Source organism: Ailuropoda melanoleuca, chromosome 5 (assembly GCF_002007445.2).
Source record: "Ailuropoda melanoleuca isolate Jingjing chromosome 5, ASM200744v2, whole genome shotgun sequence".
NCBI classification, from domain to species: domain Eukaryota; kingdom Metazoa; phylum Chordata; class Mammalia; order Carnivora; family Ursidae; genus Ailuropoda; species Ailuropoda melanoleuca.
Window position 1 is genome coordinate 47,976,269 of NC_048222.1, and position 26,266 is coordinate 48,002,534.

At 37.2% G+C, this 26,266-nt stretch overlaps 1 protein-coding gene and 1 non-coding gene across 2 annotated transcripts in view; both read left to right on the forward strand.

Annotated features, from left to right (window-relative positions):
• Positions 1–20,948: 20,948 nt before the first annotated feature.
• Positions 20,949–21,140, forward strand: LOC117802521. The gene has a single exon (XR_004625895.1). It is a non-coding gene; the product is annotated as a U2 spliceosomal RNA (small nuclear RNA).
• Positions 21,141–25,638: 4,498 nt separating this feature from the next.
• SLTM (SAFB like transcription modulator) overlaps positions 25,639–26,266 on the forward strand; it is a gene marked incomplete at its 5' end in the record, with an annotated part of 41,657 nt that continues 41,029 nt past the window's right edge. Inside the window, one exon of the mRNA XM_019807299.2 lies at positions 25,639–26,082. Coding sequence (XP_019662858.2) covers positions 25,639–26,082 — 444 coding nt within the window. The remainder of the gene's footprint in view (positions 26,083–26,266) is intronic.

Consider the following 26,266-nt stretch of genomic DNA (forward strand, 5'->3'; position numbering starts at 1 on the left):
AGAACAGAGGTTCTCAACAGGGTTGATTATGACCCCCAGGGATTATTTGACAATGTCCTGAGATATTTTTGGTTGTTACAACTGGGAAGATGTTGCTTATATCTAATGTTTAGAGGCCACGGACATTGCTAACCATCCTATAATGCAAAGGACAGCCCTACAACAAAGAATTACCTGGCCCAAAGTGCCAATAGTATTCCAGTTGAGAAGCCCTAATCTAGAATGGATTGAACAATGTATTTAGACAAGCACCAGTATTTTTTCATGAAAATGGTAGTAAATGGAAAAAGAAAGATAGACATAAATTTTAGCAGGGTATGGAGTCTAGAAAGGGAAGACTTGAATCCTTTAGGTACGCTGAAGGGGAGAGAGCAGCAGAAAAAGAGAAATGGAGGCAAAGGAAATGGGATTCAAAGCTCAGATGGAAGAATTGGCCTTGCATAGAAGAGATATTCCTTTCACTGAAACAAATGAGGAGAGGGAGGAAAGGATTGCACAAATGAACAAAATTGTTGGCTTCAGGGGGTAAGTCAAGGGCTTGCTCATTGAATGACCTTGATTTCTCTGTGAAACATGAGGTAAGGCCATCTACTAAGATATCAGGTTTGGAAATGGCTGGGTGGAGAGTAATTAGGAGAGAGAGAGAAAAAAATCAGAATAGTCACTATAATGATGACAGGGCAGACAGTAGGCAGACAACAAATCAAAGGCAGGAAGCCCAGAGCAGAAAGGGGGTGTGACTGAGAGGACAGGAGCCATGAGGTTGTATTTATGGAAACAATGGTAGATTACAGGGGTGGGAGGGATCTCACACCTGAATTACAGTTTCCTGCTTTCTATGCTTCTACTCCAACCACCATTATCACACCACTTCCAGTGTAACATTGAACCACTATCAGAATACAATAGAGGGGCGCCTGGGTGGCACAGCGGTTAAGCGTCTGCCTTCGGCGTGATCCCGAGCATTATGGGATCGAGCCTCACATCAGGCTCCTCCGCTCTGAGCCTGCTTCTTCTTCTCCCACTCCCCCTGCTTGTGTTCCCTCTCTCGCTGGCTGTCTCTATCTCTGTCGAATAAATAAATAAAATCTTTTAAAAAAAAGAATACAATAGAAACTGATTGAGGGGCACCTGGGTCGCTCAATGAGTTAAACATCTGCCTTCAGCTCAGGTCATGATTCCAGAGTCCTGGGATCTAGCCCCATGTCAGGCTCTCTGCTCAGTGGGGAGTCTGCTTCTTCCTCTCCCTCTGCCTCTCTCTCTCTCTCAAATAAATAAATAAATATAATCTTTTTTAAAAAGAAAAGAAACTGATTGAGACACTAAGTTGCTTAAAATCCTTCAAGGATCTTCCATCACCTTCACAATGAAGTCCCAAGTCCTTAGCTTGGCAAATAGAGCTCTTCAAACTTCAGAATCTCCAGAATCATTTCACACCACCCATTCCCACCATCCTACTGCCTGCCCCTGCTTAGACTTGACTGAACTTCTTAAACTACTTGTAGTTCTCCAGAAAAAAATATACTGTTGCAGTATCTACCTGCCTTGGTACCTACCATTCCTTCTGTCTCAAAATATCCTCCCCTTCTCCTCCATATCCCTCACTCCTGCTTTACCTGCTTAGCAAACTCTTATCTATTCCTCAAAGCCCTCTTCCATGAAGCATTTCCTCACCTTGTTTTATTCTCACAATAGAGCTAATAATCACTCCCCCTCTTGTACTCTCTTAAATCTTTGTGTATACTTCTATTAGAAGTGTTATATTTATACACACTACCTGTCTTTTCCAAAAAACAAAACAGGAAAAAATAACATCCTCCTCCCTTCAGTAGAAAAATATTGTTCAATAAATATTTACCGAATTTACGGGATAAGGAGACTGGGTTGGGGTTCTAGTCTTAATTTTGCCACTAAGAAACCAGATATCCCTCATCTTAATCAAATCACATGAATGCTTCCAAAAATTAATTTTACTCCCCTATGGAAAGATCTTACCACCCAACATACAGTCCAAACCAAATTCTGCCTGCCTGAAACTGCACAAAATAATGTTTGCCAAATTAGCCTGCATGTATGGGCCAGCAGTGCCTAACTATTTGGTACGCAGGAATTTGAGAAGCTTGCTCTAAACGTGGAAATACTGAGCTGAAAAAAAAGAAAAGAAAAGAAAAGAAACAAAAAGAAACGAAACTAAGCTGAATTAATGGGTCACCTGCAATAAATGGAGAAAGGAAAAATTCTACAAATTACCAAAGTCAGAGGGAAAGACTGGTAAACCCACCAACCATTGCATACTTCATAATTACATACAAGTTTGCATGTGAAAGAAACTGATTGTGTGGTCAGCTTTGTGAGCTCTTTGGAAGAAAACGAAGCAAAGTTTGAGATTTAATGTAGTGAGACAGGGAGACCTTGGGAACTTGCTGGAAATATTTATTGAACTATTTCCTCATATGAAAAGGTTTGGGAAGAATTAAAAAGACCTAAGAGATGCACTAGTCAGAACACTTAATGATTCACAACATCTCACTCTCCAATTAATGTACGAAGATATCACTGAAACTTGAAACTGAAAAGAAAATTTTATAGATTCTACAGCACTGCTGATTTAGTTGAGGCAGTACAGGACCTCATTAAAACATTATATATTAAATTTGATTTTAGCTTATAAAATTACAAACACGGACTGTGTTTAGTTTCAGTTTGAATTATAATCTTTATTATACATACAGAGGCAGAAAAACAGAGAAACAGAAGAATCATTAGAGGCAGCACTTCTTTCCTACTACTAAACTACTCTGAAGTCATTTTTTAATCTATTGAAACTATTTTGAATTATAGACTGAAAAATTGAGGAGCTATTCGGTGGAAGGATAACATCAAGAGAGTACAATTTTGATGACTATTTATAATTTTTAAAGTTTCTCTGACTGCTTTTGGAATGCAACCTTCAAGATACATTTGAATTATCAAGAACTCATACTACCCATATGGCTCAGTTTCTGAAACAGTGAGGTAACAAATTATGGATTTACAAGGAGACGCAGAATGCCTGGAATTTTGTAGATGATATTTTGAAACTTCAAGTATCCTGAAATGTTTCTGGTTACCTGGCCAAATTTTGGCCAGATGTTTGAGGCCATCTGGTTCTATGAAGTATCTTTTCAAATAAAACTGTAGGAGAATGAAAGGGAAAGCTACCATCTACCATGGTCATATAACCCTAGTGTCACAACGGAGTTGTCTGGATTGATTGACAACTGTTCTCAGAAATAGTTTGCTCTGTTAATTCCCGGTATTTTTATACTCACAGTCAAGGTTGGTCATAGGTTTGCCGCTGAAATTTTACATTAAGTTGTTTTAACTCTTTTTAGAATGCTTTTGCAGTGTTGTTTTTAAAATCCATAATTTCTGAAGGACTAACTTCTGTTAGCAATAAAAAAATTCACAAGTTTCTGATCATTAAAAAGTTAGGTTACATAATCTCCAATGTCAGAGCTCTAACATTTTACGACTTGCTTCAGACCTAATAATATTTATACAAACCTTGTGAATATTACAGCTTCAAATATGATTTACATATTGGCAAATTATTTGCAAATTCAGAACAGGAAGTGAAGATGTTTCTATGTACTTGTTTGCTACTTAAAGATCACGTAAAGTTTTCCCAAACATTAAATGTTTCCTTAAACCATATTAGTATTTATTTAATTGCCTAATGTGTATCTTGACTATAATTTTGGGTTATAGGATTACAGACAGAGACTTGTTTTGATTAGTTTATAGATTATACACTTGAAATACTGATAAATGGGGGACTATTCAGAAGTAAGTGTATAGAAGAAAAAAGAAGGGAATTAAATGAAACTGCCCATGTAATGAAAGGAGATTTTAAAAATATTTAACAGCTTGAATCCAAATGGCTTTAGTATTCAGTGCTTCTGGTAAGATTTTAATTATTTTTACATCTTGATAGAGCATAAATCATTATTACATTACTGTTTAAGAACATTGGAAAGATTATTTAGAGATTTTAGTTCAGTATCTTATTTTGAAATTTGTTCAAATAAGTTTTGAAAATATAAATCGGTCAAAGTTGATGATGATCAAACTCTGAAAACTTACTTATTTGGATCATAAGGATAAATAAAATCATTCTACTCTGAGCACTTCAAAAACTAATTCACGATTGAGTTAAACTAGGAAATAGTGCCACCTGCTGAATAAAAATTTCTTAAACATCTCGACATTAAGTTCATTTTTCAGACCACCTAAAGTTCTCACATTTTTTTCACAAAGATGTACATTTAAGATGATCTTCAAAAAATTATTCAACTAGGGGTGCGTGGGTGGCTCTCTGGGTTGGGTTCTGACTCTTGATTTCAGCTCAGGTCATAATCTCAGGTTCTTGAGATAGAGCCCCATGTCAGACTCAGCGCTGGGCATGGAGCCTGCTTAAGATTCTCTCTTTCCCTCCCCCACCTCAAGAAAAAAAATTACTCAACTAAATGTTCTCTTGCAGTAAAAGATAACAGACTGACGAGACTGGCCATATGTGTTTTTATCCCCAACATCATCCTGAGAAATGATAAAGGAATCAATAAAGTACACACTCAAACCAACCCAAAAATGGGAGCAGGTCATCAGCAAGTGAGTTATTCCACCAAACACCTGGAAGATAGAAATCAGAGAACTAGTAACTGTTGTAGCAGAGTGGAAAAGTCTATACCATAAAACACTACCAGAGGGGCTACACAAATGAGGGAGCTGATATGCCTTGCAGAATACACCAGAGGCTAGATACTCAGGCCATAGACAAGGGAGGCTGAGGGAAAGAAAAATAGAGAAACGAAAAAAAAAAAAAAGAGAGAGAGAGGGAGAGAGATATTAGGGCGCTTGGCCAGCTGAGTCGGTAGAGCATGAGACTTTTGATCTAGGGGTTGTGAATTCAAGACTCATGCTGGATATACAGATTACTTAAAAACAAAATCTTTAAAAAAAGACAGAGATTAATTTTAAGTCTAACTGTGGCATGGTCAAGTCTTTCCACGCCTCTCTTCACCATGTAAAGAATATATGGCATCTAGGCTTTGAAATTAAAAACAAGGACAGGAAATTCTGAAAAGAAACAGATTGAACTGGATGAGAACTAGAGCACCTGGTATGACAAACTACACTAAATACTTCACATTCAAATAATTATAGGCCCTACCTGCCCACACCTGCCTGGTAGTAGGCATCACTTCCTTTTACACAGACCTCACATTAGTTTTGATGTACTACATTATTTAAAAATATTTATTGACAACCAAGATATGCGAGATATTTGAGGAAAAGCCTGTAACATAGCAGAGACCAAGATGAACAATTTTAAAAATGACTATAGAGAGTAGATATAATTTAACAAACAAGGGGGAATATATTTGGAACACTTAATATCTTCAGAAATTAAAAATGGGGCGCCTGGGTAACGCAGTCGTTAAGCGTCTGCCTTCGGCTCAGGGCGTGATCCCGGTGTACCGGGATCGAGTCCCACATCAGGCTCCTCTGCTGGGAGCCTGCTTCTTCCTCTCCCACTCCCCCTGCTTGTGTTCCCTCTCTCGCTGGCTGTCTCTATCTCTGTCAAATAAATAAAATCTTTTAAAAAAAATCTTTAAAAAAAATGATACTGCATCCTTATAAGAGGAAAGGGATCCTATTTTAAAAAGCAAGAAAGAATGCTTAGAAATTAAAATGATGGCTTCTGAAACTAAAATTCAATAGAAAAGTTGAAAGATAAAGGCAAGAAAACCTTCCAGGATGTAAGACAAAAAGGAAAAGAAACATGAGAGAAAAGTTGAGTTATAAGGACCAATACTAGAAGTAAAATATCTAACAGAAGTTCCAGGAAGGGAGAGCAAAGAATATAGAGAGAAGAAATTATGAAAGAAATGATAAGAAATCCCCAGAACTGAAGAAGAGTTACAAAATTCTAAAATTTTTTAGTCACTCATTTCTTGATGACACTCAGATCATTTCCACCTTTAGCTATTGTGGATAACACTGTTATGAACATTCATTGACATGTAGTTGTTTGAGTCCCTGTTTTCAATTCTTTGGGGTATATACTTAAGAATGGAATTGCTGAGTCATAATGTAATTAAATGATTAACTTTTTGTTCTTTTGTTCATTTTTTAATGTAGGCTTCAAGCCCAGCATGGAGCCCAATGAGGGGCTTGAACTGATGACCCTGATATGGAGACTGCAGCTGAGATCAAGAGCCAGAAGCCTAACCAACTGAGACACTCAGGTGCTCCAAATGTTTATTTTTTGGTTTTTATTTTATTAAGTAGGCCCCAGCCCCAGTGTGGAGACCAATGTGGGGCTTGAACTCACGACCCTGAGATTAAGACCTGAGCTGAGATCAAGAGTCAGACACGTAACCCCCTGAACCACCCAGGCACCCTTATGATTAGCTTTTTGCAACACCATCAAACTCTTTTCCATAGTGGAAAGGAATTTTACATTCCTTTCAACAATATATGAGGGTTTTCATTTCTCCATATCCTTGTCAACAGTTGTTAATGTGTCTTTTTTATTATGGCCATGCTAGTGGGTACAAAGTGGATAGTAGCATCTCAGTGTGGTTACACCCTGTTTCATTTTCTTAGCGGTTACCTTAGAAAGTAATCCTTACTTAACAAAACCTAATATTGTTACCTTTATTATCCTCCTGGGGAAGAAAAGTAGTTTAACAACATTCACCACATACACCCCCCAGACACATGCACACACATCACTTACAACATGTTTTGTTATGTATTATAACTGTATCATTTAAATGCCATGAGACATTATTATTTTTTCACACTCCCTATTTTCAGAGTCAATGTGATTTAGATTTATCATCATAATTATCATTTATCAGTATTGCCTCAGATCCATTTCTTCTCTTTCTCTTCTGGGACTCCAACTAAATATGTTAGATCCTCTCACTGCAGTCAGGTGATAGGTCTCTGGTTCTTTATCTTGTATTATTTACACAATTTACATTGTATTATTATATTGATTTATTGTATTATATTATTTATAAATAAATAATAAAACAATGTATTATTTATACAATCTAATTGCTCCCAGCTTTATTTTGGCTAGTTTCTTCTGAAATTTATTCTAGTCACCTAATTCTCTCTTCAGTTGTGACTAATACACTAAATCATTTTTGAAAATTTGGTATTACATATTTTCACTTCTGGAATTTCTATTTTTTTCCCCACATCTGCTATGTCACTTTTTTTTTTTAAGAGAGAGGGTGGGGAGGGACAGAGGGAGAGAGGGAATCTTAAACAGGCTCCATGCCCAGCACAGAGCCCAATGTGACGCTTGATCTCACAATCCTGAGATCATGACCTGAACTGAAATCAAACGTTGAACGCTTAACTGACTGAGCCATCCAGGTGTTCTAAGTTTGATTTTTGTCAATAATCATAGTTGTCTTACAAAGTCTGTGCCTGATAATTACAATTTCTGGAGTCCCTGTGAATTGTTTTCTTCTGTTTGGTTTTCCTGCTCATTTTAACTCAGGGCACCTTGTCTCTTTGTGTACTTCTTCATCTTTTGTTTGTGTGTGTGTGTGTGTGTGTGTGTGTGTGTGTGTGTTTCTTCATCTTTAATTGTGTTCAGGACATTGTGCTTGAAATTCACTTACAGAAGCATCTGAGACCTATTACGTCTATGTACTATGTTATTATGTTTACATAATATAAACTCTGGTGTGGCACCTGGATGGCTCAGATGGTTAAGCATCTGCCTTCAGTTCAGGTCATGATCTAGGGATCCTGGGATCCAGCCCTGCATCGGGCTTCCTGCTCAGCGGGGAGTCTGCTTCTCCCTCTCCCTCTGCCCCCGCTCCCTGCTTGTGCTCTCCTTCTCTTTCTCTTTCAAATGAATACAATCTTTTTAAAAATAATATAAGCTCTGGAAAACAAAATAAACCTATGGGAAACAAAATAAACTTTTAATATTTCAGACAGAAGAAAAATAAGAGCAGAAATGAAATGGAAAACAAAAAAAAGAAAAGAAAAGAAAAAACTGGACAACTTAGAAGAAATGGATAAGTTCCTAGAAACATACAACCTACCAAGACTGAATCATGAAATTAAAAAATCTGAACAGACCAATTACTAAAATGTAAATAGAATCAATAAAGCAAAACCTCCCAACAAACCAAGTCCAGGACCAGATGACTTCATGGGTGAATTCTTCCAAATATTTAAAGAATGAGTAATACCAATTCTTCTCAAACTCTTCCAAAAGTAGAAGAGGAGGGAACTCTTCCAAATTCATCTTATGAGGCCAGCATTATCCTGATTCCAAAACCAGACAAGGATACCACAAAAAAAATAAAATTAAATTAAGGGCCAATATTCTCGGTCGACATAGAAGCAAAACCCCTCAATTAAATATTAGCAAATCAAATTCAAGAATACATTAAAAGGATTATATGCCATGATCAAGCAGGATTTATTCCAGGAATGTAAGGATGGTTCAACATCTGCAAATCTGTCAATGTGATATACCACATTAACAAAAAGAAGGAGAAAAATTATATGATTATCTCAATAGATGCAGAAAAGGAATTTGGTAAAATTTAACATCCACTTATGATAAAAAGAACTCTAAACAAAAGTGGGTATAGAGAGAATGTGCCTCGACATAATAAAGGCCATATACAACAAGCCCACAGTTATCATCATACTCAATGAAAAACCTCTAAGATCAGGAAAAACACAAGGATGTTCACTCCACCACTTTTATTCAACATAGTATTAGAAGTCCTAGTCACAGTAGTTAGGTAAGAAAAATAAATAAAAGGCATCTAAATTGGTAAGGAAGAAGTAAAACTGTCACTATTTACAGATGACATGGTATTGTGTATAGAAAATCCTGAAGACTCTAACAGAAAACTTAGAATAAATGAATTCAGTAATGTTGCAGGATACAAAATCAATACATAAGAATCTGTTGCACAAGTTATCAAAAAAAGAAATTAAGAAAACAATCCCATTTACAGTTACATCAAAAAGAATAATATACCTAGAAATAAATTTAACCAAGGAGGTGAAAGACTTCTATGCTGAAAACTACAAGAGATTAAGGGAAAAAATTGAGGCAGACACAGTTAAAGTGGAAGGATAACCCATGCTCATGAACTGAAAGAACTAGTATTGTTAAAATGTCCATACTACCCAAAGTAATCTACAGATTCAATGAAATCCTAATCAAAATTCCAAAGGCATTTTTCACAGAACTAGAACAAACAATCCTAAAATTTATATGGAGTCACAAAAGATCTGGAACAGCCAAAGCAATCTTGAGAAAGAAGAACAAAGTTGGAGGCACCATGCTCCTTGATTTCAAACCCTATTACAGTTGAACGACACACTGGTTAGGAGCACCAACTTCCATGTAGTCAAAAATCCATGTATAACTTTGGACTCCCCCAAAACTTAGCTACTAATAGCCTACCATTGACTGGAAGTCTTACTGATAATATAAACAGGCAATTAACATATATTGTGTATGTTATATGTATTATATATTGTATTATTATAATAAAGTAAGCTAGAGAAGAAATTATTAGGAAAACCATGAGGAAGAGAAAATACATTTACAGCACTATACTGTATAGAAAAAATTGCATATAAGTGAATCCATGCAGTTCAAACTCGTGTTCAAAGGTCAACTTAGAAAGCTATAGTAATCAAAATAGTGTGGTATTGGCATAAAAAGATAAATAGATCAATGAAGCAGAATAGAGAGCCCTGAAACAAGCCCACAAATATATGGTCAATTAAGTTAGAACAAAGGAGTCAAGAATATACAATGGGGGGGGCGCCTGGGTGGCAGAGCGATTAAGCGTCTGCCTTCGGCTCAGGGCGTGATCCTGGCGTTATGGGATCGAGCCCCACGTCAGGCTCCTCTGCTATGAGCCTGCTTCTTCCTCTCCCACTCCCCCTGCTTGTGTTCCCTCTCTCTCGCTGGCTGTCTCTATCTCTGTCTTATAAATAAATAAAAAATCTTAAAAAAAAAAAAGAAAAAAAGAATATACAATGGGGAAAAGATAGTCTCTTCAATAAATGGTGTAGGGAAAACTGAACAGCCACATGCAAAAGAATAGAACTGGAACACTATCTTACACCATAAACAAAAATCAATTAAAAATGGATTAAAGATTTGAACATAAGACCTGAAACCATAAAACTCCTACAAGAAAACATTGATGGTAAGTTTAATATAGGTCTTGGTGATGATTTTTAAAATCTGACACTGAAAGTAAAAGTAGCAAAAGCAAAAATAAACAAGTGAGATTACATAAAAACTAAAAAGCTTCTGAACAGCAAAGAAAACCATCAACAAAATAAAAACAAGGGTGCCTGGGTGGCACAGTCAGTTAAGTATCCAACTCTTGGTTTCAGCTCAGGTCATGATCTCGCTGTCATGGGATCGAGCACTGCCTTGGCCTCTGTGTTCAGTGTGGAGCCTGCTTCAGATTCTTTCTACCTCCCCCTCTGCCTCTCCCTGCTCCCTCTCATGCACCCAGGCATGTTCTCTCTCTCTCAAATAAATTAATAAAAATAAAAAGGCAATCTGCTGAATGGGAGAAATACTTGCAAAGCATATATACTGATAAGGGGTTAATATCCACAATATATTAATATGCATATAATTTGATAGCAAAAAACCCCCAAACAATGCAATGAAAAAATGAACAGAGGACCTGAATATACATTTCTCCAAAGAAGACATACAGATGGCAAATAGACACATGCAAAGATACTCAACATCACTAATTATCAGGAAAATGAAAATCAAAACCACAATAAGATATCACCTCACATCGGTCACAATGACTAGTATAAAAAGAGAAGAAATAACAAGTGTTGGAAAGGATGCAGAGAAAAGGGAACGCTTGCACACTGTGGGTAGGAATATAAATTGGTACACCCATTATGGAAAACAGTACAGAGGTTCCTAAAAAATTAATGATAGAACTACCATATATGATTGAGCAATTCCCCTTCTGGGTATTTATCCAAAGAAAATAAAAACAACAACTTGAAAAGGTATATGTATCCTCACGTTCACTGCAGCACTATTTACAGTAGCCAAGATGTGGAAACAACCTAAATGTCCACTGACAGATGAATGGATAAAGAAATTGAGGTCTGGGGCGCCTGGGTGGCACAGTGGTTAAAGCGTCTGCCTTCGGCTCAGGGCGTGATCCCGGCGTTGTGGGATCGAGCCCCACGTCAGGCTCCTCTGCTATGAGCCTGGCTTCTTCCTCTCCCATTCCCCCTGCTTGTGTTCCCTGTCTCGCTGGCTGTCTCTATCTCTGTTGAATAAATAAATAAAATCTTTAAAAAAAAAAAAAAAGAAATTGAGGTCTATATACACAATAAAATATTATTAGCCCATAAAAAAGAAGGAAATCTTGCCATTTGTGACAACATAGATGAACCTTGACCGCATTATGCTAAGTAAAATAAGTCAGACAGAGAAAGATAAATACTATAATCTCTCTTATATGTGTAATCTAAAGAAACAAACAAAAAACAAGCTCATAGATAGAGAGAACAGATTGGTGGTTGCCAAAGGCAGGGGTTGGGAGGATGAGAGAAATGGGAAAAGGGGCCAAAAGATACACACACACACACACACACACACACACACACACACACACCGAAAACAACCATAAAACAAAAATAGCAGAAATCAATGAAATAGAAAACAAAAGTAATAGGAATCAGTGAAACCTGGTTCTCTAAGAGTATCAGTAATACAGATAAAGCACTAACCAAACTACTTAATGACTAAGAAAAGAGAGAAGAAATAAATTGCTAACATCAGGAATGAGAAAAAGGACATCACCTCAGATCCATATATTGAATGCATTGTTTTAGAAATTTCCGAAAGAAAACTTGAGGTCCAGATGACTTCTCTGGTGAATTCTATGAAATATTTAAGGAAGAAAGAATACCAATCCTATATAAACTCCTGTAGATAATACAAAAGTGAATACATCTCAACTCATCTATGGGGCCAGCATTACCCTAATATCAAGAGCAAAAATATTAAAAGAAAATTTAGACCAACATCCCTCATGAACATAGATGGCTAAATCTTTAACAAAATTTTAGTAAATCAAATCTAGCCATATATAAAAATGGATAATAATACATCATGAACAAGTGTATTTTATCACAGGAATACATGGTTGGTTTAATAAAATATCAGTCAATATAAGTCATCATATTATCACACTAAAAAAAGAAAAGTATATGATCAGCTCTAAAGATTAAAAAAAAAAATCACCTGACAAAATTCAACACCCTTTCATGGTAACTTACAGTAAACTAAGAATGGGGGGGAAATTTCTAAATCATTCATTCTAAAACAAGGCATCTTTAAAAAACCTTCAGCTAATATCGGAGTTAATAGTAAAAGACTACACCTTCTCCCCTAACACAAAAACAAAGAAAGTCAATGTCATAACCTCTTAATCTTCCTTTAGCTTTGCAATTAGAGTCCATGCTTTCCTCCTTTGTGTCAATAAACTTAAGTTTATAACCACTATTAGAGCACTTATGATATTTTATTTAATCCGTTTACCCCTTTGTCTCTCACTCTACTGTGACCTCGTAAAGGATAAGTCCTTTGTTTTACTCATCTCTGTTTGAATGTTTAAGAGTTGTAATGGGTCTTAAGGATCATCTAGTTCAGTCTTTCTATTTTCCGCTAGAGGAAAGTAAACCCTAGAGAGATTAAATAACTTGTCCAATATCCTATGGCAACTTAGTTGGTAGTAATAATCAACTGTGTTTTTTCATTTAAGAGGTACTCTCTCTTTGAATTGATTGTTAAGTAAAGTAGGCTTTATTCACATTATAAGTGAGAAAATAATATATAAGAGTTTCATTACTTGCCCACAGTCAGTATTATGTGTTAAGGAGCACACAAAGACAAAAGTTGTTTCACATTAAAAATATTTTTGTTGTTGCAGGACAAATATTTTCCACTGCTCCACTTTTGGACTGTGCAACAAAAACCCGTCTTAATGATGAGAAAATAAGCTTAGAGATGCAATCTAAAAATCTGAAACCATGACTATATATTAAGATGTAAAATACTCATTAATTCCTTGCTACAAGTGCCACTTTAAACGAACCAACTCTGTGTGTGGGTAAACATTCCCAACCCTATTCTCTAATTGTATTTGTGATAGCTTACATGAATGTAAATAATATCAGTGTAGAAATTTAAAAAGATTAACACTTTAGAAAAACAATGACAAATAAGGGAAGAAAGCAAAATTCAGCCTGAAGTAATTATGAGATGACACAAGAAATACATACCATAAAATCCTGGACAATTTCTTTTGTCCAGGTTTAGCTTTAGATTCCTTTCAGTCAAAGCCAATAAGTAAACGTAATTGGTTACAAGATTCACAAGAGTCATTACAGTGATATGTCTCAGAAGGAGCAGAAATTTTCCTTATCTTGAAACCTGAAAGAAATATTATCATTAAAGGGATACTGTGTGACAGCAAACATTCTTAACAACACCCCTACAATAATTACCATAGTGAGTTTTGTGAAGGAAAGGAAGCTGGGGTGACCAATACCACAGTGAGATTCATAACTTCTTTAAGAAAGGAGGTGAGGGGTGCCCGAGTGGCTCAATGGGTTGAGCATCTGACTCTTGGTTTTGGTTCAGGTCATGATCTCAGGGTCCTCAGATTGAGGCACATGTCAGGCTCCATTCTCAGCAGGGAGTCTGCTTGAGGTTTTCTCTCTCTCTCTCTGTCCCTCCCCCCCAAAAAATAAATTAAAGAAAAAAAAAACAAAATAAAGAAAAGTGAGCTTGGGGTGCCTTGCTGGCTCAGCTGGTAGAGCGTGAGACTCTTGATCTCAGGGTTGCGAGTTCAAGCCCCACATTGGATGTATAGATTACTTAAATTAATTAATTAATCAGACCTAAAATTAATTAATTGATTTTTAAAAAAGAAAAGAGGTGAACTCAACTAAAAGTAAACATATTAGAGGGAGACTGATATAGAAGCCAACGTGTGAGTCTGGTAATAAACTCTCTCATAATCCCTTACTACAAAAATCTTCTAGGAGGTTTAGGACCATGTGCTTTCTCACCAAGTCAAGACACAAGCTTTGCAAGAGGGTTCTTCTATAGGTAAAACCTTCTGCATATCGTCCCCTCCTGTCCTATTGGTCTGTATAGCTTATCTGAAATCCAAAGGCTGAGTTAGACAAGGACCATGGATTTTAGAACACTCTGCTACTAGTCATAAAGATATCAATTATTGCATGACATAAAGAAGCAATAATATTCCAACAGTCCCATGTACATGAGGAAACCTGTTATATGTGAGAAGGGTTTCAATAGGTATGTCTTGAGTAACTAAAGACAAGGTTTTCTAGAGAACCAACCTTACAAAAGAGATGGGAGACATATTAAGTTGTGTGATGAATTCATGAATGTTCACTATCCTCTTTTTCCACTTTTTTCTATGTCTGAAATTTTCCATAAAAACTAAAGAAAATATAATTATGTTGAGATCCTCAAAAAGACCAATGAAGAAATAACATTTGTTTATGAAAAATAACAAGAAATTATAAAACAAATAAAACAAGAATAGATGGATACAAAATACAATTAGAAATCCCATAAATAGAAAAAGTAGTAATAGAAATTAAAAGAAACCCCCAAACAACCCAATTATAAATGGACAAAGATTTGAATAGATACATGAATGGCTGGAATAAGCACATGGAAAGATGCTCAACATATTAGTCATCAGGGAAATGCAAATTAAAACTTCAACAAAATACCACTTCACACCCACTAGTATGGCTATAATCAAAAAGACAGACAATAACAAGTGTTGGAAAAGATATGGAGAAATAGAACCCTCATATATTGCTGATGGGTATATAAATGGTACAGCTACTGTGGCAGTTTCTTAGAAATTAAACTTAATTTACAATAAAACCCAGTAATTCCACTCCTAGATGTCTATCCAAGTTCACACAAAGACTTGTACACAAATGTTCATGCAGCATTATTCACAATAGTTCAAAGTGGAAACAATCCAAATGTCTATCAACTAGCATAGAGATAACCATAATGTGGTAGTTATATCTATATAATGGAACACTGTCAGCAGTAAAAAGGAACAAACAACTGATATGGCTACAAAATGGATAAATCTCAAAGAACCTAGATGCATAACGCATGTTGTATAATTCCATTTATACGAAATGTCCAGAAAAGGCAAATCTATAGAAATAGAAAGTATGTTACTGGTTGCCAAGGGATGGGATGTGGGAACAAGGGTGACTTCAAATGGGCACGAGGGATTATTTTCGTGTGATAGAAATGTTCTAAATCTAGATTGTGAGGATGGTTGTACAACTTTGTCAATTTACTAAAAATCATTGAATTGTGTAGTTTAAATGGTATGCAAATTTGCTATAGATTGAATGTTTGTGCCCCCCCATTCATATGTAAGCACAATCCTCATGAATAGGATTAATGCTCTTACAAAAGAGGCTCCAGAGAGCTCTCTTCATCCTTTCTGTCCTCACCAGACACTGAATCTGCTGGCCCCTGGATCTTGGACTTCTGAGCCTCCATAACAGTGAGAAAAAAAATTTCTGTTCTTTCTTAGCCACTCAGTCTATGGTGGTTTTCTCACAGCAGCCCAAAGGGACTAAAACAAAATTGTACCTCAATGAACCAACTATTAACAGTTTCTTGTATGTTCTTCCAGATACGTCTACATGTTTATATACATAATTATACATATTATTTTCCCCTTACAAATGATAGCATACCATTCAAACCATCTTCCAGTGTCTAGTTCTGTTTGATTTTTAAGATAGATCCTGTAGGTCTTTCCATAGTAGTATATGCATTGATTCATCATTCTTATTAATATGTACAGAGCACCCTGCTATATAACCATACCATTGATGAATTTTTAGAATATTTCCATCAATTTTGCTATTGTAAATAATGCTGCAGTAAATATCTTGGTACATACGTATTTCTTATAAGTGTGCTATTACCTACAAGAATGCATTATTGCCTATGAGTACAATTTCTGGGCCAAAGGGTCCGTGCATTACAATTTCATTTAACTGTTTTCAAGTTGATCTCCATACAGGTGAATTTACTTACAGTCCAGTCAGCAATGGATGAGGATATACTGACAACACATTTTTGACAATACAAGTTAACAAACCTTTAATCTCCATACTAACCGAAAATGTTATGAAAAAAAAAGGCACTTCACTATACATTAACTTGTCTCTTAGAAGAACAGAAATTTTCTTTCCACCTGGAACAACCGAAAATGTTATGAAAAAAAAAAAGGCACTTCACTATACATTAACTTGTCTCTTAGAAGAACAAAAATTTTCTTTCCACCTGGAACAACCTCATGGCAATATTTTTGATAACTTTGTGAAAGGGACAAATTCCTCAAATAACACAAATTAACAAAGCTCACTCAAGTAGAAATAAACTACCTGAAGAGCCATATATCTTGAAGAAATTGATTTTGTACTTAAAAACTTCCCACAAAAAAAAAAAAAGAAAGAAAAAGAAATTCTAGTTTTGGAGGGCTTCAATGAGGAATTCTGCCTAACATTTAAGAAAAACATGACACTAATTCTATATATACTTTAGCAAAAATACAAGATAAGAAACATTTCCCAAATCATTTTATGGGGCCAGCATTACCTTGACACCAAAAGCAGACAAAAACATTACTAGAAAACAAAATTTCATATCCCATAAAAATAGATTTAAAAATCCCTAACAATGGGGGCCTGGCTGGCTCAGTGATAGAGCACATGACCCCTAATCTTGGTGCCATGCGTTTGAGCCCCGTGTTGTGGGTAGAGTTTACTCAAAGAAAAATCCTACCAAAATATTAATTAATATAATCCAGCAATCTTTAGAAGAATAATATATAACTTATGGAACAAAAATAATTTTAAGGAAAATTTTAATTTTCCAATTGGAGTTTATCAAAAGAGACCAAGGTTGACTCAATATGCAAAAATCAATCAATACAGTTAACCATATCAAAAACTAAAAAAGAAAAACCATATGATCATCCAATAGATACAGAACATTTATTTAACAAAATTCAACATCTGGGGTGCCTGGGTTACTCAGATGCTTAAGTGTCTGCCTTCAGCCCAGGTCATGATCTCCAGGTCAGGATAGAGCACCATGTCAGGCTCCCAGCTCAGCAGGGAGTCTGCTTCTCCCTCTCCCTCTGCCTCTCCCCCTGCTTGTGCTCTCTCTGTCTCTCTCACTCTCAAATGAATAAAAAATATTTTAAAAACCTTTAAAACAAACAAAATTCAACATCCAATTAGGATAACAATTCTAAGTAAACTATGAATAGAAGGGAAGTTCCTAAACTTGATAAAGAACATCTATGAAAAAAACTGTAGCTAACATCATACTTACATTTAAAGACCAAATGCTTTCCTCTTAAGATCTGGAACAGTGCAAGAAAATGTGCTCTCACCATTTCTATACCTCATTGCTGTGAGGTCCAAGTTAGTGAAAAAAGGCAAAGAAAAAAAAAAAGAAAGTCACATGGATTGGAGAAGAAGAGTTATTTTCTATCTAGAAAGAAAAAGAGAATCTACAAAAAGTTGCTATAACTTCTAAGTTTCAAAAGATATCAGGACACAAGATCAATGTACCATAATCGATTGTATTCTGTATACTAGTGACAATTTAAAAATGAAGTCAAGAAAATCATATAATTTACAATAGCATCAAAAACATGAAATATTTGTGATTAAATCTAACAAAATATATGCAATATTTGTATGTTGAAGGTTATTACTCATTGCTGAGAGACAGTAAAGAAGATTGAACTAAATGGAGAGATAATACCATGTACGTGTTTGGGAAGACAATACTGTTAAGATGTAATTCTCTCTGAATTGATCTATAAATTCAACACAGTCCCAACTAAAATCCTGTAAGACCTTTTGAAGACATTGAAAAACTGATTCTTAAATTTATACAGAAATGTAAAGGATCTCAAAGAGCAAAATGATTTTCAAAAAGGGAACAAATTTGGGGACTCACACTATCTAATTTCAAGAGTTATTATAAGGCCACAATAACCAAAACACTGTGGCAATCCTGAAAGGGTAGACACGTAGCTCAATGGAGCACAACAGTGTCCAGAAATAGATCAACTGAGTCTTTCTGTCTTTCTTCCTTCTTTCTTTCTCCTTCCTTCCTTCTTCTCTTTCTTTCTTTCTTTCTTTTTCTTTTTCTTCTTTCTTTCTCTCTCTTTCTTTCTTTCTTTCTTTCTTTCTTTCTTTCCTTTCTCTTTTCCTTCCTTCCCTCCCTCCCTCCTTTCTTTCTTTTTCTTTCTTTCTTTCTTTCTTTCTTTCTTTCTTTCTTTCTTTCTTTCTTTCTTTCTTTCTTTCGGTTTTATTTATTTGTCAGAGAGAGTGCACAAGCAGGGGGAGCAGCAGGCAGAGGAAGAAGCAGGCTCCCCATGGAGCAAGGAGCCCAATGCAGGACTCAATCCCAGGACCCTGGGATCATGACCTGAGCTGAAGGCAGCTGCTTAACCGACTGAGCCACTCAGGCGTTCTCCTCCTCCCCCCTCCCCCTTCTTCTCCTTCTTCTTTTTAAGATTTATTTATTTGCCAGAGAGAGACAGCACAAGCAGGAGGAGCAATAGGCAGAGGGAGCAGCAGGCTCTCTCCTGGGCAAGGAGCCCAACGCTGGACTAGATCCCAGGACCCCTGGATCATGACTTGAGCCGAAGGCAGACACTTAACCGACAGCCACCTAGGCATCCCAGATCAACTGAGTTTCAACAATGTTGCCAAGATAATTCAACAAAGAAAGAATAGTTTTTTCAACAAATTGGTGATGAGACAAATTATACTTCCATGTTAAAATGAATTTTGACTGTTATTTCACACCATATAAAAAATTAACTCAAAATGGATCAGAGGCTGAAGAATTAAAACTTAATACTTTTAGAGGGGGCACCTGACTGGTTCAGTTGGTGGAGCATGCGACTCTTGATCTCAGGGCTGTAGGTCTGAACCCCGCATTGGTTGTAGAAATTACTTAAAAAAAAAATAAAACCTTAAAAACACACACACACACACACACACAACACTTTTAAGAGAAGACACCAGACAAAATCTTTGTGACCCTGGATTAGGCAAATGTTTCTAAGGTAAGATGCAAAAAGCATGAATCATGAAAAAAATGATAGACGGGATATCCTTAAAATTTAAAAGTCCTGCCATTTGAAAGTACACCTAATAAAATGACGGTATGAGTTAGAAACCAAGAAAAAATATTCAAAAGACACATATATAAAAAAGGACTTATAAGCATACTATTAAAAAAAAGTTAAAACCTAATAATAGTGAGACAACCCAATTTTTTAAATGAACAACAACAAAAAGATTTGAATACTTCATCACATACTGATGGCAAATTAGCACATGAAAACATATTCAAAGTTATTAGTCATTACAAAAATGTAAATTAAAACAATAACGCCACATACCTACTAAAATGGTTAAAATAAAAAAGACTGATTGTATCAAGTGCTAATAAGGATTTAGAGCAACTGAAACCCTCTGATATTGCTGGTGGGAATGCAAAATAGCATATCTAGAAAACAGTTTGGCAGTTTCTCTTGAAGCTAAACATACAATTACAATACTACCCCTTTTTGGTATCTTCCCCCCTCAAAATGAAAACATATGTCTACACAAGTACCTGTATGTTAACGTTTACAGCTGCTTCATTCATAGTATTACAATTAAAAACAACTGAAATTTGAGTCCATCAACTGGCCTCATACTTATGATTCCATTTATATGGCAAACTGGAAAAGGCAAAACTACAGTGACAGAAATCAGACCTGGGAATTCACCAGTGTTCTCTTCAAAGACTTGTATGATTTCATCTCTTATATTTAAATACCTAATCCATTTGGAATATAACCTGGTGTTAGAAGTTGATTCCCTGTAGTTATTAGAAGTCCCAACTTTTGATGACACATCATTACATACCTAAAAAAACAGCTAAAAATTTGAAAAGTGAAAATACCAAACACCGGAATGAATATGGAAAACCTAGATGTCTCATCAATTGCTGGTATACATATAAAATGGGAAAGCCACAACAGCAGAGTTTGGCAGTTTATTAAAAAATAAAACATACATAAAACATGACTTTTTGTTCTCTACTTTTGGAAGCTCTTTTTACATCAGGGTTACTAAACTTTTGTTTTTGACATTCCATTCACACTCCTGGGCATTTGTCCCAGAGAAATAACTAGAGTTGACACAAAAACCAAACTGTGGTACATTCATACGATGGAAAAATACTCAGAAACAAAAAGGAACAAACTCTTAATATATGCAACAGCTTGGATCTCACAGGACTTATGCTGAGTAAAAACAAAATAATTTCAATGGGTCACATATTCTATGATTCCTTTATGTAACATTCTTCAAGTGAAAAAATTATAGAGATGAAGACTAGCTTAGCAGTTGCCAGGGGTTAGGCTTGTGGGGGTGGGAGAAAGGAGTGGGTGTGACTATAAAGAAGTGACACAGGGAAATATTTGTTGTGATGGAATAGCTCTGGATCTCCACTGAAGTGCATCAAGAATCTTTGAGATAAAATAGCATAGAAATATACATACACACTGTACCAATATCGATGCCTGATTTTGATATTGTAGTATAGTTACAAGAGGTGCAATCATTTGGAGAAACTGGATGAAGGGCTCGTGGGAACTCTCTGTACTATTTTTGTAATTTCCTGTGAATCTACAATTATTTTAAAACAAAAAAAATATTAAGCAATCACTTCTTGGTCTTTTGGCTAAGATCAAGTGTAGTGTTTGTTCTTTTTCAGTTTAATATCTGATATGTCCTCTATCTGAGGACAATATATTAAATGGATTTTTGGAGCGGGGAGATGGAATAGGAGATTACTCTGTCCACTCCACGCATCAACCTGGTATTGCTGTACCTCCAGGAACAGTGTACCCCCTAGGGGGGAAATACCCGGGTGTCTAAATTCAGTTCGAGCTGGGGGGTGGTTGTTTATCTGAGATCATGTGTGCTGGATGCTTCCGCCTTTTAGTGTCTGGGCTGGTGGCTTGTGTCTGGCTTCCTGATGGCGTAGGTATAGATACACACTAGGGTCTTCTATTTATTTTTTAAAAGATTTTATTTATTTATTTATTTATTTATTTATTTATTTATTTATTTAGGAGAGGGAAAGAGAATGTGAGCAGGGGGAGGAACAGAAGGAGAGGGACAAGACGCCTGTGTGGCCACTGCAGAGCCCTATGTGGGGCTTGATCCCCTGACCCAGAGATCATGTTCTAAGCAGAAACCAAGAGTCAGATGCTTAACCCACTAAGCCACCTAGGTGCCCCTACCCATTCTACTATTAACTGACATTTGTTGGGTCTCTAGGTTGAGGCTATTACAAATACTGCTGCTATGTGTATTTGTTTTGCCATAAACTATATAATTAAGAGTGAATTTCTGGGTCAAAAGATATGTGGTTCTGTAAATTTATTAGATAATTCTAAACTGTTTTCTAAAGTGGTAGTATCCATTTTTACTCCCACTTAATCCCAGTTCCAATTACTCCACATCTGCCAACACTTGGTATTGTTAGTTTCTCTGATTTAGGCATTATGCTGGGGTATGAAGAGATATCATTGTACTTTTGAAATATAATTTCCTGATTACTAATGAGATCGATTACTTATACGCGCGTGTGTGTGTGTGTGTGTGTGTGTGTGTGTGTGTATGCCATTCGACTTTTCTCTTTGGTGAAGTATATTTTTAGACTTTATTGAGCCCCATATCGGGCTCTCTGCTCAGTGGGGAGCCTGCTTCTCCTTCTCCCTCTGCCTGCCGCTCCCCCTCCTCGTGAGCACGTGTGCGCTCGCTCTCTCTCTTTCTGTCAAATAAATAAATAAAATCTTTTTAAAAACCTACGCAACAAGCTTCAAGGCAAAAGTTTGGAAAAAGACACATTTTGTAAACATTAGCCAAGAGAAAGCTGGTATAGCATTTAAGCAAAGTAAAAACTAAAGATAAAAGGCTCACTTAATTAATTATGAAGGTGTAAGAATTGTATATTTGTATACATCTAATAACAGTCTTAAAATACATGAAGTAACATTTGACAGTTCTACAAACATCCACATTCTTGTTGTGAAATTCTTTTTTTTTTTTTTAAGATTTTATTTATTTATTGTCACAGAGAGAGAGAGAGAAAGACAGAGAGAGAGGGGGAGCTCTCACAAGCAGGGCGAGTGGCAGGTGGAGGGAGAAGCAGGCTCCCCACTGAGCAAGGAGCCCAATCCCAGGACCCTGGGATCATGACTTGAGCCAAAGGCAGACGCTTAACTGACGGCCACCCAGGCGTCCCTTGTTGTGAAATTCTTAACACATCTCTCACAGTAATTAATGTAACAAGACACAGAAAATCAGTAAGAAAATAGAAGAGTTGAGCTTTCTATTTTGTCAAGCATTTTTGTTATTTTTAGAGGGGGCATTTATCTGATTTACCTCTTCTGTCATTACCAGAAGCTATACACTTTCCGTTAGGGGAAGGACACAGCATCTTGGGCCAAGCAAAGATATTTCAAGATGGGAAAGTTTAAAGCCTATTAGAAAGTGAGGATAAGGAACAATGATATTGGACAGGAAGATGGTAAGCAGAGACTAAGGTCTCTCAAAAAAATGGAGTGAATAGTAGAAACTGGGGCTTAGCATTAGGAAGAAGGTAGAAAATTCTCTTTGGGAATGCAAATAAACTTTGGTGAAAAACAAGACATTGTAACAACAAAAAAATGCAATGGATTCGAAATCATCCTGGATCTTCCTTCTACTAACTCTATACTCTTGGACCAGTTATTGACATTCTGAACCTCAGGTTTCTTGTCCATAAGATAAAGATCATTCTATCCATCCCCATAAGGGTGAAATTTTCCTATTATAGGCTCTCAGAGCACTGTGTCTATTTTCCTTCGAGCAATTTATTACTGAGAGTCTACGTTGTGTTAGGAGCCCACACAATGGTGAACAAGATAGATCAAGTTTATCATTATCTTCCTAGAACCTGGCAGATAGTAAATATTCAACAGATATTTCTTAAATGATGAACTTACATAAAAACAAAAATAAAATCCATAATGAGTGCAAAACTATTCAATAAATGGCAAGAGGCTTTCTACAATAAAATTGATCGTAGTGTTCTTGATGTAAGAAAACTTAAGTAGTGTTCCTGATGCAGGAAGACAAGAAAAAATATCATACTAAAAAACATGTATTTAAAGGTGAATTATTTAGATAAGTAATTTCAAAAACCAAAAATCGTAGGTTAAATGATAAAATTATTCTAGATATTAAATGAAAAAAATATTTTTTCCTCCATTTTATTTTTTATTACAAAAAATTAATTTATGTATTATGTTTGGCTTCAAACTTATAAAAATAAACAGATTATGCCCTTCAACTAGATTTCCTAATTATTAAAAATTTGTCACATTTGTTTCCACAATTATTAACATTTTGCTACACTTACTTTAGTGATTTGTAACATATTGCCACATTTGTTTTCCCCCTCCAAGCCATTTGAAAGTAAATTGCAGACAGAAAGCTACTTCACTTCTAAGAACCTCAGCAAGTATCTCCTAAGAAGACATTCAACATAACCATGATACAACATTGCAGATACTTAACATTGGTACAATAATGCAATCTAATATACAGTCAAATTTCCCAATTGTCTCAAATGTCCCAATTGTCTCAAATTTCCCTATTGTTCATTTAGTAGCTTCTTTTGATCCAGGATCTGAATGGCAGTCACACATGAAATTTAGTTTTCACATCCCTTTAGTGATCTTTATTCCAGAACTGCTCTACTACTCTTATTTTTAGGATACTGCTATTTTGCAGAATCTAGAGCTTTTATTTTGTTGAATGCCCTACAATTGTCTGATTGTTTCTCATGACGAGATTCAGGTTAAACATTCTTGGCATTTTGGCAGGTGATGTGTCCTTCTCAAGTGCATCAGATCAGAAGGCATAAATCTCCTTTTTAAAGATAACTCCATTACTAAATTTTTTCTTCGGACAAAGAAAAACTCATTCACTTTAACTATCACATTGGTTTTTGGTTAGTACAATCCCTCTTTACAAGTATTCACAAGTGTTCACAATGCAGTTCAGTGTGCACTAGTGGGCACAAGGCAGGTGGCGCAGTGGGAAAGACACTGGAATGAGACCTTAGGTTCCGTGTCAATTCGGCCAATAATTAGTTGTGGGTCCCCAGGTAAATTTCTAAAAATCTTTATCGATTGAGAGAGAGAGAGAGAGAGAGAGAGAGAGAGAGGACTGTGCCAGGTTTCTAAAGATCCTTTGAATTCTAAAATTCTATGACTGTGAAATCAAGTTGTAGTGGAGACAGAGTGGACTTGGAATCAGGAGACCAGGATTTGAGCACCGGTTCCGCCACATACCAGCTATGTGAACATGCACAAGCCATTTAATCTCTCTAAGCCTCGCATAGATTTACCCCACAGAGTTCAGAAGGATTAAGAAGGTTATTGCATGTCAAAGCTCATTATAAACTGTAAAGAACTACCCTAATGTCAAGTATTATTTCATTATGTCCAGTTTTTCTTCTTTTGATCTAATTAGTCAATCAGAAAAAACGACATAAAGGGAGACAGAACTCATCAATTTAAATTTTAAAACCAGAAAATGACAGTATAATTAATTGTGCATCATAATCGGTGTATGGAATCTATAGAATAGTTTTATTCCATAAATGCTTACGCTTTGTTAATAATGCTGACTAAAGTTGCGAAAAGGTACTCACTTGTACAGGCCGGTCCTTCCTAAGAAGATGGTGATTGTTCTTGGGATCCCAGATTTTGCGGGGGCAAGACAGTGAACACAGAGCATGAGAACGGTAACAAGTACTTAAAAGCTTCCTCGTTCAGCGATCAAATTCGTGTAGCGCCCTCGGGTCCACCGGAGGGGTTGGCAAACTGAGGCCAACGCAGAGGTGAAGCTGTCCTGTTGTTCCAGCGAGCGGGGACAGCCCTGGGATAAACTAAGCCTGCTTGGGCTGAAGGCATGTTTTCCCCTGAGCCAGCTAGTGGGACATGTCACCCGGCCAGCCCTTTATATTCTTATAGCCCTTAGAGCCCTTATTTTCTAAAACTGCCCTACGGTTTCTTTCTGGCCTTTTGATTGGAACTCAGGGAACCTAGTTCGTTAGTGCACACTGGCCACATTTTTTTCGATTATTCAGCAGGACTGATAAAGTAGCTCCCTGGAAGAGGTTCAGGGCGCGCACACGCCCCTTGGTTTGTGTTGAGTAATACACGAACTATCTACGCCGTGAAGTGCCTGACACGGTTGTTGCTCAAGACTCCAGACGCTGCCAGAAAATGGCTAACGAAGCGGCGGGGGAACGGCGGCGCAGCGGACGTTGGTGCGGTTGGACGTGCCTGACCTCCCAGCCCACGCAAGGGGTCGCGCCGCCCAGGTGGCCGCGGCCGGCTCCGCGGAGCGCGCCGGGCGCCGTCCCCCGAGCCAGTGCGCACGCGCGCCCGTCATCCGGGTGCTGGCTGCGGCTGCAGGTTGCGCTGGGGTGGCGGACAGGGGGCGGGGCCAGCGGCTCATTGTGCGCAGCGCTGCGCGGCGCCGCCGGCCGCCGAGGCCTGGGTCGAAGTTGGCGCTGCTGCCGCCGCCCTGCAGCCCACTCGCTGCCTCGGCAGCCTGGCTGGGCCTGCGAGGGGCCCGCGAGCCGCCCGGGACCGACCGTCGCAGCCGAGCGCGCCCCCGCCTCCCCCGGGACGTCCCCGCCAGGCTGCGAGGGCTGCCGACGGCCGGCGCGGCCTCCCAAGGGCGATCGTGGAGACCTGGGAGGCGCTCGGTCCCCTGTCTTTAGCGGTGGTGAGCGCGTGCATTTCTTGGCCTCGGAGGGACTGGTTACTTTGGTGACTTCTGCGAAGTTACCGTTTAATTGTGCCCAACCGTTTCCTTCCCATCTTGGGGGGGAATTGGTAGTGGGCGTTGAGGGGTGGGTCAGAGAGAGGGTTTGTTTTCCGCTGGGTTTTCAGTTTTTGCATCAGAGCAG